The sequence below is a fragment of the Pleurodeles waltl genome, chromosome 9 (assembly GCF_031143425.1).
Source record: "Pleurodeles waltl isolate 20211129_DDA chromosome 9, aPleWal1.hap1.20221129, whole genome shotgun sequence".
NCBI classification, from domain to species: Eukaryota; Metazoa; Chordata; class Amphibia; order Caudata; family Salamandridae; genus Pleurodeles; species Pleurodeles waltl.
This window is the reverse complement of record NC_090448.1, coordinates 240,291,754-240,311,162: the sequence shown is the minus strand read 5'-3', so window position 1 is coordinate 240,311,162 and position 19,409 is coordinate 240,291,754. Positions and strand designations below refer to the sequence as shown.

The following is a 19,409-nucleotide window of genomic DNA, read 5'->3' as shown; positions in this document are numbered from 1 at the left end:
CACAATACAATAAAAATCCAACTCCACTTTATAAAAGTAGAGAATATTTAAATAAATAAAATGACAAAAATACAAGTGAAATTGGAGATATGAGGGTTTTTTTTTTTTTTTTTTTTTTTTTTTTTTAAGCTTGAAATAAATTTTAGTGCCATGAAGAGCCAACAATGGGCAACTGGTCGTGCTAGACTAGGACAAAGGTGAAGTTCAGACCTATTGCGATGAAGCACAGGTCAGATTTAAGGCACAGACGGGTCCCAGTCAGTTACCTTCAGGCTTAGAAATTGAAAAGGTAGAGTCTTCAGCATGGCAAAATAGGACAGATCAGAAAACGAGGATGTTAACAGTATGTTGATGATGAAAAGCAAGGTCGTGGTGAAGCTGTTGATGAAAGTGGAAAAGGCTCTGAGAGGGAAAAGTCTAGAGTTTGGGCCCAGGAAGCCGTCGACATCTATAGGATGCTGGTCAGCATTGGACCTGGGGAAAATGTTTACCCTCTGACTTGGGGTCTGATTTAGTTCTCGGCGGATAATGGGATTGTAATACAGTGGACAGGATATGCAGCACGTTTGTAACACAATATTCCCCTCTGCCAAAATCTAAATCAGCCACTTTGTTCACAGCCTGAATGACCAAATTTACTAACTGAAAGAAAGCCAACTGTTTTAAGCTCAACACCAACAAGGCAGAAGTAGTGGTCTTCTGCAAGAGCACATTGTCATGGGACTCCAACTGATTGCTGGCCAAACCTAAACCTTCAGCATGCACCCATGCTAGAAACGTCTGAATCATCAACCGCAAATTGGGCATGACAGCACAACTCAGTCCTGTCACTGCTTCCTGCTTCCCTGGCTCCCAAGCAATACCAGGAAAAAACTTCACTCATGCCGTAGTCAGCAGCAACTTGGAGTACAGGAACACACTTTGTGCTGTGGATCACCAAGCAACTCATCAGAAGACTGCAAACCATCCAGAACTTGGCAGCCAGGCTCATCCTTAGCCTTTCACACAGAGCTTTCATCACACCACACCTCCAGGAGCACAGCTAGCTCCTAAAACATAAATATGCTCATTGCAAACTCCTCACACATCCATTCAAGGCACTACATAACTTTGCCCCCACCTACCTGACCAGTCTCACCTCCTTCAATTAACCCTCCCAGACAATTCTTTTCCCCAAGTCTCCTACTCACAGCTATACCATGCTTAAACAGAACAATATTAAGAGGATGAGCATTAGTTACATCACTCCTAAAATGTGAACTGACCTCCAACTTCACATCAGAGCAGGCTCAGCTCTTGAATTCTCCAAACAAAAGCTGCAAGTGGCAACTATTGATGTCCATCAAATGGATAATTGGAAAAGGCTTGGTTCAGTGATCCTAGAAAAATTAGGCAAGACTAAGAGGTTTACTACTGCCATAAAGATTAAACTAAGATGGGTACCAACAAACTATATGACATGTGATGTCTCATGTAGTGTTAGACATTATTTATCTAAGAATTTCTGAGATATGTGATCACAGGTGATAACAGAACCTGTTGACGCAACATTTGTTTTTTTTACCCATAGTACTGGTACCCAAGAAATCTAGTCAATTGTCTGTGTGTAGACCTTGGAAGTCTGAAGGTTGCAAGTTGGGTTGAGAAGTTCCCCTCGATTGAGGATTTGATAACCAGGATGGACTAGGAAGTTGGTTTCAGAAATAGAACTTGGTGAGGGGTAGCTTATCGGGTGGAAAATTCTGCAGATTGTTTTTAGCCAATTGTCTGTAATGATCGCTTTCCAGTGAATAATGTCAAATGTTAGTGAACACTTCGTCAGTGGCTGAATTCCAGAATGACATAGTAATATTTTCTAGTACTTAAAGTAAGCATGAAAAACAATTTAAATTGTTTTAATGGTGACAGAGGAGAAAGTCATCACATTAAGAACTGACAACGGTGTCATTAAAATAAGAGAAATTGAGTATTTGGATCATGTTCGAACTTGAGAAGGTTTAAAAACAAAGCTTAGTAGAAAGACTTCTTAAGACATAATCACCTGAGAATAAGGAACAGGTGCTTTCTTTTCTTGCCACATGCTTATTTTATTTTAAATTTATGAATAAAGAAACAAAAGAACATTTTAGGGTATTGCTGAAAAAAGAAGCAGTTTATAGTTGATGTGACCCATAACACCCTGTTGTGATCTAATCAAAATAGACGTTTTGAGTGCATATGCTATGCAACCTTTGTGGAAGGATGGATAAGCTGTATAGTTGATGATGGCGCTTATGGTCACCAAGATTACCCTTAGAAGTCAAAGAGTTATGAATATGACTGGGAAAATGAAGTGGAAGAGTGCCCTAATACTAGTATGGGCAGTTCAATGGTATGCAGAAACAAAGGTGCGCGGTAGTGGTAAGGTGGATGAAGATGATACGTTTACAAAATATATATATATATTTGAATGTATCCTTGGTTGTCTGGTGAAAGAAAATAAATTTTGGCTGGATACAGTTGCAAACTGACTCCAAAATAGGTGATGAATCGTCTCTTAAGATCATGTGTTGGTTTGTGGAGTCAAATTGATTTCTCAAACTTATCAGGAGGAAAAATTTAGAAATTGCTAATGCTACCATGCTGTTATTCACAAAAAAATGAATGAGAAGTGAGTTTGGGTTGCTCTGTTGAAGGCGAAGTAGAAGGGTTGGCGTGGTAGTGTGTATAATGTTGCACCAGCAATAAGTGTTTGGTTACTGAAGTGCTTCATGAAAAGGCATCAGATTCTACTCAGATTTTGGTACACAATAGTTGTGAATTTTGTAGGACAATAAGGTGCAGTTTGTTGTGAACAACATGAAGTTTTTCTTAAAAATGCAGGATTGTGCATATAAGACCAGTTCTCTATCATCGCCTGAATAATGGCAAAATTGAGCATGCCAACATGGTTTTAGTTGTGAACGTTCAGCGAATACGCAGGGGCATAGTGGGTGTCATGAAAGTAGTCGAGATTTAATCTGGTCAGAGTTCCACCCTGCATATTGTGACTGGAGTTTCACCTTTTGAAATGATGCGAGGTAGGAAAGCTTTATCAGATTTATGTCCTGCCTGGATGGCCTCATAAGAAGTTGTCAAACCTTTATGAAGGAGGGCAGTGGGATCATATAAACAAGGTCAACAGTTGGGAATTGAAAGCGAGATGTTATCAAGAAATCGTGTTAAATATAGGATTTGGTACTTCTTGGGATTCCTGGGTTGGTGAGAAAGGGTTTCTCCAAGTTCTGTGAGCCAGTGCATACTCAAGGAATCGGAGGTCATTCTGTAAGGGTGCCTGGGGGTGGTTGGCAGAATCTTTCTAGAGTGGCACTTTGAACAACAGGTCTAACCATATATAAGTGCTTAGAAAAGTGAATGCAGGGTTGAGAGAGAATTCTCTGTCCTCTAGTGGTTCAGACCTCTCAATAGAGGAAAAGTATTCTCCGATACTTATGAGTTCAATGGGCTTCAGAGAAAAGGAGGCAATACAAGGAGGGGTGACCAAGTGCAACATATTGTGCACTGTAAGCGCCTATCTGTAGGCCCCACTCCTCCACTTTTTAAATCTTTTACAGTGAAGCACAATTCCTAGCTCTTAAATCGGCCACTATCCACCCAGGAAACTATACCCTTCTCCTGCATGACCTGTCTAAATCCCATGCAACATGAGTGAAGCCTACTCCTGCCCTCACCACTACTTTACTCATCATTTCCTGTCTCACTTACAAGATCACTCATCTCGACAATCAACAAAGTGCTTTAATCAGTCCCAGATCTCTTGCAAAATCATGTTGTTGTTACTTTTATCATGGAATCTTGGCTGGATCCCCGATATTCACCATGCCTTACCCCTGGAATACAATATGGTCTGCAGGAACTGCCTGCATAAGAAGGGTGAGGATTAACAAACACTCTGAATGTTCAACTTCTTGAGGTTATCTTTTCTGAACTTGAAATTGTATGCTTATCCATTTCTACTTTTCAGTCCGCCTCCTGTAAAAAATCAAATTTCATTTCTGCTTTACTTAAGCTTACTAACCCATTCCCTGACCTCGAATGCACTTTTCTTCATGATGTCAACATCGATGTTGACTCACCAAGTGACCTTGACATTTTATCACTACTTGAAGACTTTCTCAGCGTTGACTTGTCCCAGTATGTGTCCAGTCCTACTCACACTAAAGGCCAGGCTCTTGATTTACTATTTGCTTCTCCCGAAAAAAGTACAACTACACTTGCCTGCTACTGATTTGGTCTGATCACTATGTAGTTATCTTTTCCTCCCTCCAGTTCATAGTTTATTCCCTAGTGACAAACCACTCCACATTATCTCAGACCATGGGTTAATGTGTTAACAGGGAAAGCTATAACCTAATTTCCCCCCCACCATCTCAGTTTTACGTTGTCACATCCTTAATAGTTGGCTGTCAATTTTCCCAGATACTGACATTTGCCAGTGCCCTACATTTGCAATTGGGATCTATCAAGGTGTTGTGACCCATCTCGGAGTTCCACTCTGTTTTTCCGGTATTCTTGGTATTGCATTTCGCAGGCTCCACCCAACCTCTTTGCCACTCTACCTGCACACCTTCTTTGACGAAGTGAAATGTTCCATTCTCCTCGTTAATGAGCAGCAATGCCTTCTTTGTCAGTGACATGTATTCTGTAGCCCCAGACTCCATGCTAAGGCCATGAAGAAAATAGCCTACGTTCATACCGTCATACCGAATCTTGTGCACCATTTTTCGGGGTGCCTGCATGATCCTTTTTGAGCCATTAATATGACAATTGGGGTATTGATGTCAAGAAACGAATCTATTAACGGATAGCAGTTGTCGGTTTGGTAAACCATGTAAGAAATGGCTGTCTAAAACACTGTAGGCCTATAGTGGAAGGATGCACTCATATCTGTTCTAGTCCTTTTAACATATTAGTCTCTTGGTGGTTGATAAAGGCGATCTTTAAGTCCTCCCATAGCCGCCGTGTTTGATCGTTTTTGTACACCTGCACGGCTATAGGTCATGAGAAGAGTCATCGCAGTAAATAGAACCTTGTGTGTAGAAGAGGTCTTCATTGGGCGTCTGTGTCCCTGTGAAACTGAACAAGTGCAGGGGGTGGGTATTAACTAAAGGTAGCACCTGCTGCCTTTGTCTTCCCAGTTGACACTGCCTTTGCTACTCTTAATTTTGTGGGTCAAGAAGGCTGTGTCATCAATAGAAAATAAAGATTTGTCTCAAAGAAACATGCCTTCTTTCTACGTTTTCCATTTATGCCTTTCCTGCAGCAGATATGCTGATGGGCCTGGAGTCGGGCCAAGAGGTCAATCCTGGATGTCTTTTGAGGATTCTGGTGCAAATTGTATGTTATCAATTTTGCTACCCCCATGATTATGGTCCATTGACGTCTTGAGTCGAAGGTGGTGTTAAAAATCAGGGCAGTTAAATAAAAACCTATGCCACGCCAACTGTTGGCGGGCAGTACAAGGCTGAACTTGCAAGTCTTAGGCGCTGACTTCTTTAAAGAAGTGAGACTGCACTGTTGATCTGCGAATATGCCAAATTCCTGCTTCAGGACTGGGATTTTCCCTGAAGAATTACAAGACTTTAGAACTGCAGTTTACCCCTACTCCTAGTTAAATAATAGTCTGTATGCGTTTTTAGTATGAAGTCGTGGCAAGGAGCCCGATTGTCATTCTAGGAACAGGCCAACTTGGGAGGGATAGCTGAGGTATGTGTGGTAAAGTGGAAAGTTCATTATGGCTAATGAACCCCAAGACTGGCCCCCTATGAAAGTATGTTGTTTGGATGGCACTCAGGTGGCACTGATGGCCATAGCATTGAAAGGTGCGGCTGCTTTTCAGGAGGCCACCAACCTATTTGGGGTGGAGGAGAAGGGGAGGGAGGATAAGCTGGAATTCAAAATCTAACTCTGTGGGATTTTACAGTGGCAGCTCAGATTTAGGGAGGGGCGGTTAATTTCAGGTGACCTAATGAATAGGTGCACATTGTGTGAGCTCTAGTTAACAAACTATCTGATGTCTAGTAAATACAAATTCTCATATGCTGTCTGACAGAATTGCTGCCTGGGGGGCACTTACCCTTGGCACGACTGACTTACCCATGCCAATCGATTGTTAACACTGCAGAGCCTACAGTGTGCCAGCTGGACAGTGCCTTCCCTCAGTGTCTCTTCCCTCTCCATCTCCCCTCTCCCTCACTTTGCCCTACATTCCGAGCAAGCAGCAGATTAGCAAACAAGAAGTTGGTGGTGGGGATTGGGAACATTCCTTCTTTCCAATTAATTATGCGAGAATTGGACTACACGCCTGAAAGTACTTTGCATAGTACATTGATATATAAAACTTCCCATGCAAATCCACAACTGTTACACAAATTGTTTTTTTTCTGGAAGGCACTGCGGAGTGGCTGATGATTGCGTGCGGACAGAGTCTACTGTACCGTCCTACCTGCCTCATCAGATTGTTGCACGCTGTTTGACATAGCGAAACCTACTCTTTACTGGCTTCCTTCTCCTATCATCTCAAACATGCATCTTTCTTGAGCTGTAAATTTGTGGAGACCCCTGGAGGTTTTCCGTTTCGCTGTTATGTGTATAGATTCCCTAACTTAGAAGTCTATTCTGTGCAAGTGGGCGTCCGTTAGATAGCTGGAGGTAGCCAATTGGAGATGACCAGGGTTAATACATGCGCCCCCTGGCGGTCGTTGGGTACCACTGCTCTTGTGGCACCTGGTTGCCATGGTCAAGGAGGTAATGAAGGAAACAAAGTAATTACGACTTTGCGATCAGTTAATGTGCTGTTCCTGCTCATTCTCTTGCCCTCCATCAAACAGAGGGCTGATGGGGTACTGAGGGTAGAACATTGGGTCACTAATGTGACATCACACCCTCTTCGATCCCCAGTGATGCCACTTCTGCTAACCTTGCCATTTTGAAAAATTCACACCGAAGGACGGAACACATCTATTTGAGTGGTAGTTTCACTAGATGCCATCCGTTACTTAATGACTTGCTAAATGTGCAGTCAGAAAAGAATCTATGGAATTTACCTATAGTTCTTACATTACAGAACATTTTTGTAGAATTTGAATTATTATGTGGATTAATTACTCTAATTGTACAACACTGTTGATCCAAGCTTACTCTTTTACCATTATGTTGCTTTGATGGAAAGGCGTAATAACGCTGACGCATTTATTAAGAAGGATGGTTCCTCGTCATGTTAATAATTCAAGAAATGTTTATCTATTTACTTAACACAGAGCTCATCTGACTGGCAATGAAGTGCTTTACAAAAGTAGTAGAGACGCATATTTAGTACAACAGTGCAGTAGAAAACAAAGCAGTAGAGTTGATCACATTTGTTTAACTAATTTCAGGAACAAATGTATGAAGGGGACAGGGTGATATGTGACAGTCATTGTATTAAGCGTCACGGTAGTTTTGATGAAATGTAGGAGTTTGGGGCCATATGTACGAACACTTTTTCCCATAGAAACAGAATGGGTAAAAACCTTTGCTACATCTGGCCCTTGGTTCCTTAAAAAGAGTATGAGCAATGTTAGGGAAGACTCCTACCTACAATCCAACATCGGATGAATTTTTATCCTAAACCAAAGTTTTTAGTTTATATGGAAACTTTATCTAGTTGCTTCAGCAATCGCACTTTTTACCTAACCATTTGATTGTAGGTGCTATACCCATTCACATCAAGTGTCTGACTTGTCCCAGATAGTTGAGGGACAGCCAAGCTAAGCCTATGCTGCTTTCCACACTGATCAGAGCATTGTGCACATGTGTGAAGGAAAGTGTGTGTCCTTGACTATGCGGGTGGGCCTGGCCAGTAGTCTACGATCAGCCCTAGGGATTCTGGATACAGTAAAACTCGATTGTCACAGCTGCAATACAAATGTGAAAGTCCACCCATTGAAGAGCTATAAAACACGACTCTTTTTAATATTGTAAAACTATACGGTAAAAACTGAGGTCCTACGGTAAAAAAATCAAACCGATCACAATAAATATGGTAACCAGTAAACTGATGAACCATGGTTCATGGATATCAGTACCGTACACTGTTCACTTAATTGTTGTCAACACAGAAAACATTGAAAATTGACACAATCCCAATGAAGTTTTATTTCATGAAGGGAGGGCTTAAACAATTTTAACCAACAGTTGCCCATTCGCTGTCCGGACACTGTGAAATAGAGGAGTGTAATCCAGCTGCCCGCAGTAGCTGTGATGTGACCACATCATCCCATCCTCCTTCCAGCATATCCCCATCTTAGAAACCTGAATTGCATTGAAAGTTCCAGTCTGACGAAACAAACGTATTCACCCAGACCCATCTATTAACCCGTTTTTGGTTGCAGCTGATCCTTTTGAATAAAACCAGTCTTTAGTTTTCATATTGGGTGGGGGTGGAGGTGGGGTGGGGGGGTGTTGGGACGCAGGCGATTTATACGGCAAAACTCTTATCATTCAGTAATTGTACAATCAGCAAAGCACTCGAGCGCCATTTGTACCCGCATTTTTCATACATCATTTACAAAGAATATCTGTTTCATCCACTCTGCAAAAGCCCTACTGAGCGAACCCGCTGGTTCTTTTTATGCAATGTTCTGTCCTCGCTCAGAAGCATTTGCTGAGCTCCGTTGTACTCTGTTAAAAAGTTGTGATTACATTTTTTTTCAGTGCGCTTCATAGGTTAACAACGGTGCCTCTACTCGTAGCAAATACTTTATAGACGGCACATGAAGGCACTTGTGGCAGTGGAAATTTAAGCCTAAAATTAAAAATAAATACACTTCCTCAGTAACTCTACCGAGCAGTTATGCAGCCAGTGGGTTACCCTGATATCATTTTTTTAATGTCTTGCATTTCCAAGTGTGCAACAAAAGAGCCATTGTTAGCACTGTATTTCGAATAGTTGCACCTGGGTTGACGGGCCTTGTTCCTTTGTTCCCCCTTTTTTTGTTTTTTTGTTTAACACTTGATGACACTAACATGTTTGTGAAGAAGGTGTGTTAGTCTGGTTCAAATTAAACCATAGCCTCACTATCTACAAAACGGTTCAGACCTAACTTCTTTTATAATAACAACCAGTCTACTTTGCAGCTGAGGTTTCCATGTTTTCTGAGATACTCCAATGCCTCAAACACCCCTCGCCAACCCCCCCCTTTTTTTATTTATATTTTCCATAAACTATTTGACTAGTTCTAGTAGTCCTGGAACAACCTGACAGGTGGTGCCACTTGCAGTGGAAGAAGTGTATTGTAGTTGTGTTGTCGTAATAGTTGCAGATACAGGTCATAACATTCTGGTTTGTTGCACTGTTCTACGGGAAATAAGTGCTGGGCAGGTGAATTCTGCAATGAACTGCATTATTTGAGTTATTTCTATTTATTTGCAACGCAGTTTTAAAAATTCCTATTTTTCTTTCTTCCCTCCTGTAGCCAAGTGCGGAGCCCTCCTTCGGCCTCTTGTTCGACATTGATGGCGTGCTAGTTCGTGGCAAAACTCCTATCCCAGCAGCACGGAAGGCCTTTCAGAAGCTAGTGAATCCCCAGGGACACTTTCTGGTCCCTGTAGTATTTGTGACCAATGCTGGTAACTGTCTCCGCCAGTCAAAAGCAGATCAGCTCTCTCATATTCTGGGAGTGCCGGTGAGTAATCTCTGCTTGTTTAAAGACTTCTATACTGTAAAACATTCAGCGTCTAGTGTTTAAGGCGGTGCCAGGTTTGTGTTTTTTGTGTGTTGGTTTAGTACATATTTGCAAACACGGCCTTTTGTGGTCTTGGGTTTCCGTGTTTTTTCTTTCTCTGTATAGTTTTGTTTTCAGTTTCACTACTGTGAAGCTAGGGGGGTAAGAATACCACGTAGCTAGAGTGACTGTTTTGCAATAACGTATGGGGTTTTGTTGGGGAGAGAAGGTGGATTGGGTCTGTGGCTATAAAACGAGGGAAGTTGTCTGGTAGCGTGTGTGCGGCAGGTTGACCTTGGACAGGCTGGGTGACTGCTGGTGTATCTAGTGTGCGATGGAGCAGAAAGGCTAGTGGGCTGTACAGTATAGGTTAGAGGGCTGCTGCATTGCTGGATGGGTTGGCGAATAATTGACTTACAAAGATAGATTGGTTAGATGAGTGCTCTATAGAAGTGTTGGCAGTGGCATAACACAAAATGATGCCCCCTCCCCCGTTTAGATGGTGAAGAAGGGCCCTGAGTCTCCCATATCTCGCAGATATTCATTAGCCATGGGCCTATTCGGGGCCTCCTGAGTGGTTGGGAGATCCCTAAAGAGTCGTGGGGCTCTCACGTGCCGCAGTTGTCTCCATTACGCCCCTTGGTGTTGGTGGTAAGGTGCTGCATGAATCTGTTCAGAGCCATAGATGTGATTTGGGACAAGGAGGAGGTAGGAGTCGGAACATTTGGATGGCAAAGGATACATGCGGTTTAATAAGGTTATGGTTTGTTGTAGAGCGCACAGATTAAATAGAATTTCCTCTGATAATTTTTTGTACTTCTTCTGGAAGCTTGGTTGAGCATATACAGAAACTCAAATCTTTCGCGAATGCAGTATTTTCTGAACACCTGTAAACATGCATCAAACCTTTGGGTACTATGGTAGTTCAAACTCATGCACACTAACAAAATTTGCATCTGCTAAAGGTACAAGACGTGCAGGTTTTGCAGGTAGTCTTTTGAATGAGGAGCTGGTGCAATGGAATTTGGAACAGGGCCCCCAACATTTCACAATGAGTACATGCAGGGCTAAAGAGCTCTGCAGTTTAGCTTAATCCCAAAAGGTTTCACTCTGGTTGAAATCTGATCCTGGACTATATTAACTTGATTTGTTTTAATATTCTTTCAGTGATTTCAGGGCTAGCAAGTCTGAAATCAATGTAGGATACGGAGGAAATTATCTCTGTTTAGGCCCTGCGCTCTAGCACCTATGTGGCTGCAATGCCAAGGGTTGTGTGAGCTTTGACTGTGAAGTACCTTCTACCACCAAAGGTTTGCTACATAAAGAGTGGGTTTCACTGCGGTGTGGGATATATGCTACATGTGCACTTAATAGAATATGTTACTGGCACTAAATAAATTTCCTAAATTACCATAAGTGCTTAGGCTCAATTTAGTTTGCATAGGACAAAGGCAATCATCAAGCAAGTTAAAAGATGGAATTATTGATTGCCGCTGTCATGCTAACTTGAATTTAAGGGACATATTGACTGTGCCAAACTGCTGAATGACCTACTCCCTAAGAAGCTGTTATGTCCCATGGTTCAGTGAGTAGGTTGGTTGTGTAACATAAAGCAGAGAATGGTATAGTTCCCAGGTTGTCAGGTACTAGTCAATGTGATAACTATTAGGTGTCATTCTTCATCAGTTTTCTTAAGGATATGGTAATTGAGCATCAAACTACTAATTAAAAAAAGAGGAAATCTAATAAAAAAAAAACTGTTACATAGTGTACCATTCCCCCACGCATATGCAAAGACTAACCAGCACCATCTGTGGCCACAGGACCACCACATTAAGAAGGGCCTGAAAGAGCTAACCTGACAATGCACCTGTATAGCATAGCATAAATTATTGTAGGCTATAGTTTCAAGCGGAAGAGTTCCCACCCCCTTCTTGTGCTGTCATATCCTTTTGCAAACACAAACTTGTGTTCTGTTATACAATGAGATAGTGGATGTAAAGCTCTGTAGGAAAGTACCCTCTTTTTGGCATGTTACCCCCAATTTCTGCCTGATGTCAGTGTGTTTTTGGCTGTGCCACTGGGATCCTGCTAGTCAGTACCCCAGTGCTTATGGTTTATGGCCTGCTTGTCAGTGTTTTCTAAATTGTCAATGGAGTCCTGCTAATGAGAACACCAGTGCTCATGCTCTCTCTCTTTCTAAATTTGTCACTATAGTTTAGCGACTCCATATTTCACTCCAAATTGGCATACTGGAACCCCCTTATAAGTCTCTAGTATATGGAACCTAGGTACCCAGGGCGTTGGGGTTTCAGGGAATCCTTATGGGCTGCAGCATTTCTTTTGCCCCCCATAAGGAGACCATACAAACACTTCTCCGGGACTGCCATTGCAGCCTCGGTGAAATCGTACATGCATGATTCCACAGCCATTTTCACTTCACCAGGTCACTTAAATCACCTATGTCAGGTCTTCCAACCCTGAAGGCTGGGTGCAAACTACCTGTGTGTGAGGGCACCCCTGCACTAGCAGAGGTGCCCTCACGTCGTCCAGGCCCAATTTCCCGGACTTCGTGAGTGCGGGGACGCCATTTAAAGTGTGTACTACATATAGGTCAATAGGTATATGTAGCTTCACAATGGTAACTCAGAATATGGCCATGTAAGGTGTCTAACAACTGGGAATTGTACCCCAATACTGATTCCAGTATTGGTTGCACAATCCCATGCACACTGGGGGCTCCACCATGGCACCCCAGTTCTGCCATACCAGTCTTCTGAGGTTTTCACTGCAGCCCCAGCTGCTGCCACCTCACAGACAGGCTTCTGCCCTCCTGGGGATTGAGCAGCTCAATCCCAGGAAGGCAGAACAATGAATTTCCTTTAGGAGAGGGGTATAACACCCTCTCCCTTTCGAAATAGGTGTTACAGGCATGGGAGGGGTATCCTTCCAGATCCTCTGGAAATGCTTTGAAGGGCACCGATGGTGCCCTCCTTGCATAATCCAGGCTACACCAGTTCAGGGTCCCCCAGTCCCTGCTCTGGTGCGAAACTGGACAAAGGAAAGGGGAGTGACCACTCTCCTGTCCATCACCACCTCCAGGATGGTGCCCAGAGCTCCTCAAGAGTGTACCTGGGTTTTGCCATCTTGGATTCCAAGGTGGTGGGGCACCCTGGGAGCATCTGAGTGGCCAGTGCCAGCAGGTGACATCAGAGACCCCTCCTTCTAGGTGCTTACCTGGTTAGGTGACCAATCCCCCACTTCTCAGGGCTATTTAGGGTCTCTCCTCTGGGTGTTTCTTTAGCTTTGGATTGCAAGACTCCAGCAGGAATCCTCTGCATCCTCCACTTCATCTTCTGCTACAGATCAACCGCTGTCTGCTCCAGGAACTCTGCAAAACTGCAACAAAGAAGCAAAGACGACTTATGCAACTTTGTAGCTCCAGCTCCTGCACCAACTGCAACAGTTTCCAAGTCGTGCATCCTATGAGGGCTGCCCGTCTTCAGCCTGACCCAGAAGAACTGAAGGAATCTCACGTGGAGTGACGGAGTCTCTTCCCTGCTTCAGCAGGCACCTCTCTGCTGTGACGACCGGTGGCTGGGGCCCCCTTTCCAGATGACCGGTGTGGATCCAGCAACACTGGTGGTAGACTAAAGTGACTCCGGCAGTCCCACTGTCCAGCTGTCCAGCTTTGGTGGAGGTAAGGGCTTGCCTCCCTATGCAGGACAGTACCCCCGTGAACCGCATGACTTGCAGTTGCTAAAGTTTGTGTGTGACCTTCCCAGATGTTCTTCATGCACAGCACAGCTTAGGCCCCCAGCTCTCCATCTTGCGACGCACAGCTTCCTGAGTGGTTCTCTGGCGGCGTGGCAATCCTTTGTGTCGTGCTGCGTGGGCCTGGATTTACACCTCCTTTGTCCCCATGCTGTGGGACTCCTGTGCGCGCTGCCTGGTCTTCTGAGGGCTCTCTGAGTTGCTGAGAGCCCTCTCTGTCTCCCCCTCCTGGGTAACGCCAACAGGTCCCTCCTGGTCAGCGCCATTTTCGGCTAACCGTGAGTTTTGTGTGCGCCAAGGCTTGTTGGCGGAATCCAGCGTCGCAAACCAGACTGCATTCATTCATCCATTCGGTGTGGGACATCTTCTGCACCAACCAGGAACCCACATCTGTCTTCTTTGGTGCAATACTGACTTTGTCTTCTCACTGGTGGTTCCACTTTTGCACCTTCATCCGGGTTAGCAGGGGCTCTGTTCTTCCTGGACTCTTTAGTGCTTCTTGGACTTGGTCCCCTTCTTTCACAGGTCTTCAGGTCCAGGAATCCATCATTGGTGTCTTGCAGTCTCTTCTGGTTCTTGCATGATCTTCTATCACGACTTCTAGTGTGTTTTAGGAAACTTGCTGTGTTTTTATTCCTGCTTTCCTGGGCTCTGGGGTGGGGTACATTACTTACCTTTGGTGATTTCTTACACTCCCAGTGCCCCTCTACTCCCTACACTTGCCTAGGTGGGAAACCGACTTTCGCATTCAACTATTTTAGTATATGGTTTGTGTTCCCCTTAGGCCTATTGCAACCTATGGTGTTTTTCACTATTTGCACTGTTTTCCTACTGTGTACTTACCTGTTTCTGATTACTAGTGTACATATTGTGTGATTTACCTACCTCCTAAGGGAGTATAGCCTACAAAGTATTTTTGACATTGTGTGACTAAAATTAAAGTACCTTTATTTTTGTAACACTGAGTATTGTCTTTCATGTGTGTAAGTGCTGTGTGACTACAGTGGTATTGCAAGAGCTTTGCATGTCTCCCAGTTCAGCCTTGCTTGGCTGCTCTGCCTACAGCTACCTCTAGACAGCCTGGCTTCTAGACACTGACTACATTTCACAAAGAAGGGATAACTGGACCTGGTATGAGGTCTACGTTCCTTAGGTAAACATTACAACAAGGCCAGCCTCATAAAAGCCCTCTCTGGAACTGAGTTCCTAAGCGTGGACCTGAAAGGCCTGTGCTCTGTTAACTGATTATGTCAAGTTGAAGAAGTTTATTAACACTCCCCTATCTGTTTTAAACCATGGTCTGTAAAATCCCCTTCTCAGCTGTAAGTGCATTGAAGTGGCATCATGCAGCTCTGTCCGAAACCCTTTAGACTCAACCCCAGAGGCCCGAGAAGGAAATTGGACATTTGCACTTTCTAAGCTTTACAAAGGTATAGCATTGCTATATATTTAATTTGTTCTTTGTCCTTTCCCTCTGCCCAAATTTCTCTTACCCTGTATAATTTCCCTGTCCGATGGAAAAGCTTCTGTAGGTTTCTGTGCATAAAACGTTTACTTGTCAATGTTAAGTGTGTGCCACTTGTGAGCTAGTGAAGATGATGAATATAGGCAGAAGAAATGTTAATGCAGGAAGATGCCTGGTTGTAAGATGCTATAATAATAGTTACTTCCTATATGGGCCTCAGTTCTTTACAAGTGATTGGATTTTCCAATGACAATGGCCCCAACTAATTTGCTACTCTCCTCCAAATATCAGTTCTTTGACCGCATGACAGTAAGAACTTAATTGACCATTAAGAGTTTTAGCAGGCAGGCATCCGTCCTACATGAATTTCCTGACTAGATTGCATGTGTCATCTCTCCTTCCAGAAGTCACCCACCCTTCTACTGATATACCTCTAAAGAATTGGTTCACAACTTCATTGATTGTCGCCTACCTCCCACATACCTCAATTATACTCCATGCTTTAAGAGTATCTCTTAGAATTAAATTTGTTCCAGGCAGATTAACAATACTATTGCCTGTCCTAGCTGCCTGTGCCACTGGGTTAAGTGAGAAAACATGCCAGAGAAGTTGACATTGTGGCAACAATCCATGAAGCTGCAAACCAATCCATTTGGAACATATCAAAAGACAGGAGAGATATTGCGATCAGTCTGGTCTAAAAATGATGTCTAATTGATCATCCACAGTCTTAGCAGGAGGCCATCAATCATGTTCTTATTACATAGCACAATAACTTAGTTTAGTGGGCAACCTTGTTGTCAGAAATAACAAATGTATACCACATGATGATATGAGACCTGTCGTTTTGAAAAGTTGCTCAAAGGGGTGTTTTCTCTTTAGAGTCTCTAAGTTCAGTCCGACACCCGGATTAGACAATGCATGCATTTTTTTGGTTGCCAATATTTAGCAAGGAAGGCTTTCCTGAATCCTCGGTCATTGGCAATGGGTGCACATTGTTTCGGAGTATATGAAGGAGTTCCTTGAAAAAATAACATGTTTGGCATGAAAAAATATTTAATTACTGTTCAGGCCTATAGGCTCTTCCAGTGCTTGTTTAAAGTGATTTGATTTGTGTGGCTTTGTTTTTACTGTACTGCTGCATCACTACTGGGGCCCTCATTTTGCTGACCGTTTTTCGACTGTGCTCCTCTTTTAGAGTATTTTAATGCCTCATCTACTTCTTAATTCGAATTGCTAGTTTAGAAACTCGGGTGCTCCTCTTGTTTGATGCTGGGTACAACATTAAAATGCAGATTTAGTCTCAAATGTTCCCGATGGCTTGTTAGACTTCATGCCTTTTCAATTGAAATTGCAGTCTCCAAGTTTCCTTTCTCCCACGCTGCTTTGATTTTGCTGCTGCGTTAATCACCCCGGAGATGGCTATAAAAGGATCACTTCCAAGAAACTAGGAAGCACTGGATGTGCTCTTTTTGTTTTTGGCAACATCCTGATCACCTAGGGCTTTATTAGAGTGGCCTTCTAATTCTGATGGAGCCGGTAACAGATCGGTGGAATTGCTGCATATCTCTTAACTTTCACCAGGAGATTTTGCTACCCCAATCTTTGGGTGAAAATCCTTCCCACAATGAGGCATTAGCAGGAGGAGAATCTGTTTTTGAAATTACCGTTTCTCCCTCCTCAGTTCCTCCTCCTTCATCCCCATAATTCCTCATTTCCTAGTGGACCACCATGGCCTAAATCGTTATCGATTGGATTTCCTTTGTCCATTTGCCGGGCCACTTTTAATGTAGGTTTTAGTGTGCTACTAGCTGATAGGGAGAAAAAGGTCAGGTACCATGATGTCATGTATTTTCAGAGTTCCAACCTAAGTCCACGTGAACTGGATCCATTCTAGATTTTTAGTAACGTCAATGACTATGTAAAAAGGCCTTGTTTACAATTATCTTCCACGATATCCAGTCATTTGGTATGGATCTGGCCAGGATGCCTCCTTTTCCTACGTTGGACACATATTGATCAAGGAATCCGATTATGGTTTTGTTTACCTTTTTAAATTGAAAAAGGTAAATGTTTGCATTGCTGGTGAATTAATTCGACAGTTCATTTTTGATGCATTTGATTTTTAAGGCTAGTGAGTGTCCCGTCAGTTATGAGTTCTCATGTTTGTGTGTATGATATATATATTTTCACTTAAAAAAAAGGTTACAGGGAGATTATAGTTAGGTTCACATTTAAAATGTACCAAGCCATAGAAATTCACAAGTTATAGTTAGTTAGTTATCTCAAGTAACTAAAACTTGTGTCCTAAGCAATGGCACTGCAGCAGAAGCCTTAAAGCTTCCCCTGCAGTGTCAGGTGCTTTTATTATGAAAAATGTTAAAAAAAAAAAAAATGTATAAATGAATAAGGAGGGACCGATTACTTTAATTAAAAAAACACACACACACAACCCCCTTAGCTCAGCGTCAAGTCGCTAGACCTTCACACTGATTTTTGTAGGTTTGAGTCCAACTGGACGCTGGACTCATTACCACAGATAGAATATTTTTATTCTTTTTTATTATTTATATATATATATATATATATTTAAAATCCATATTTTAAATTGAACACAAATATCTCATTCTAACTATATGAGATATTAAAGCCTAAAAAAACTTTCCTTCTCACCTTCTTTGTCTCCTTCAATCAATTTCTCCCACTCGGGCACTCACGCTCCCACTCAAAGCCCCACTCCCTCCCTCATGTACCCACTCGCAGACCTGCGCACACACTGATGTATGCACTTTCACACCCAGACAGACAATCTGACAGCCACTCTCACCCTAGATACGACTTCTCACACCCAGAGAGGCCTCGGCCAACTTGCACTACGCACGGCCAAAGGCCTGGTACAGCATGGGGTTGAGTGCTTAGAGGGAGTTGGCTGCAGGGTCTGACTGCAGGTCAGGTCTTGCGGGCAACCTCCCCTGTGCATGGGTGAAGGCCATGCACGGTGCAAGTTTGGGTGTTTATAAGGGTTTGGCCTCAGGATCTTTCTGGAGACCAGGCCTGTGGCCAAGCACAGCCAAAGGCCGTGCGCGGCAGTGGTTGGATTAACGTATAGTAATGAAATTTACTATGTGATTTAAAAAAAAAAAAAAAAAAAAAAACTAGAAATTCACTGAAAAAAACAAAGGTTATAGGGACGTTATAGTTGGGGAAATAGTTTTTTTTAAAAAAAACTAGAAATTCACTGAAGAAACCAAGGGTTAGAGGGATGTTATAGCTAGGAAATAGATTTTTAAAAAACATTGAAATTCACTGGGAAAAAAACAAAGGTTATAGGGGCATTATAGTTAGGTTAAAACTTTAAACCTACAAAACCAGTAAAATTCAGCAGTTAGTTAACTGAGCTAACTATAACTTGCGCCCCCATAATGCACTGCTTATGACCTCACATATTATATCACTCCCACTGGCCCAGTGGGAAACCGCCCACAACATTGACGCCACCAAGTGCAGGGGCCCCCCATGGGGCCCCCGTTTCAGCAAACATTTTACATGGCGGTGGAGGAGAGGGGACTAGTAATCCCCAGAGCAGCGCTGCTTGCAGATGCAGGCAGGGAAACAGAGGAAACTGCTTTCACAAAGAGGGAGCTGCTGCACTGGGACTGGCTGCACTGCAGGTTTTATTTTTATTCTGCATGTTTGCAGATATGCTTGCTTATTCGCATGAAAGAGTTATGCACCAAGACTTTCAGTGGTGTGCGGGGAAAGACGATGGTGTGACCATGTACTATGTTATAAAGTACCCCCTGGCATACGTTGTGGAGTTCCATAACCTTATAAAGGAACTCTACTTCAGCTTGTTCATCTATGTGGTTGTGAGACTCCTCAATGACTTGCAAAATCCTTATAATGTATGGCAGGGGTACTTTATCCGAGGACAAGCGTAGCTGGGGCTGCTGTTTCGGGGCAAGACCAAAAAACCCACAAGTGCAGGAGGCGGAAGTTCATCACAGCGCCAGTCGGGCGCCATAAATATGCTGCTTCCCTCCTGTAGCATGGCATGAGCCTTTCGGATGCTGGTGTTTCTGGGCAGGACCCCGTGCCCCAGAGTGCCCAAGTGCAGGAGGCTAGACCAGTTGGGTGCCATAAATATGCTGCTTCCCTCCCACAGAGAAGGGTCATGTGGAGGAGAGGCTTTAACTAGTGCTGATCCTGATATGCTCTCGTCTGGCCCTGTGGCTAAGCATAAAAAAGGGTCTTAGATCCCTAAAATTCCATCTGCAAGTAAAACACAGCTGAGCACAATATCCAGACTTCAGCCCCCTGGGAAAGCATTTGTGTTTGGCTTATTAATCTACTTGATCTCACACTTTGCCCCTTACACAATTGCCTTTCTGCCATTGAGGAACATTTGATTAAACTTGATTTAAAAA

The 19,409-nt window shown here is 43.2% G+C and overlaps 1 protein-coding gene across 1 annotated transcript in view; it reads left to right on the top strand.

Moving 5' to 3' along the window:
* The window catches only part of LOC138259127 (haloacid dehalogenase-like hydrolase domain-containing 5), a 96,477-nt gene that overhangs the window by 9,910 nt on the left and 67,158 nt on the right, over positions 1-19,409 (top strand). The window contains exon 2 of the mRNA XM_069206636.1: positions 9,495-9,704. Within this exon, the coding sequence (XP_069062737.1) occupies positions 9,495-9,704 (210 nt within the window). The remainder of the gene's footprint in view (positions 1-9,494; positions 9,705-19,409) is intronic.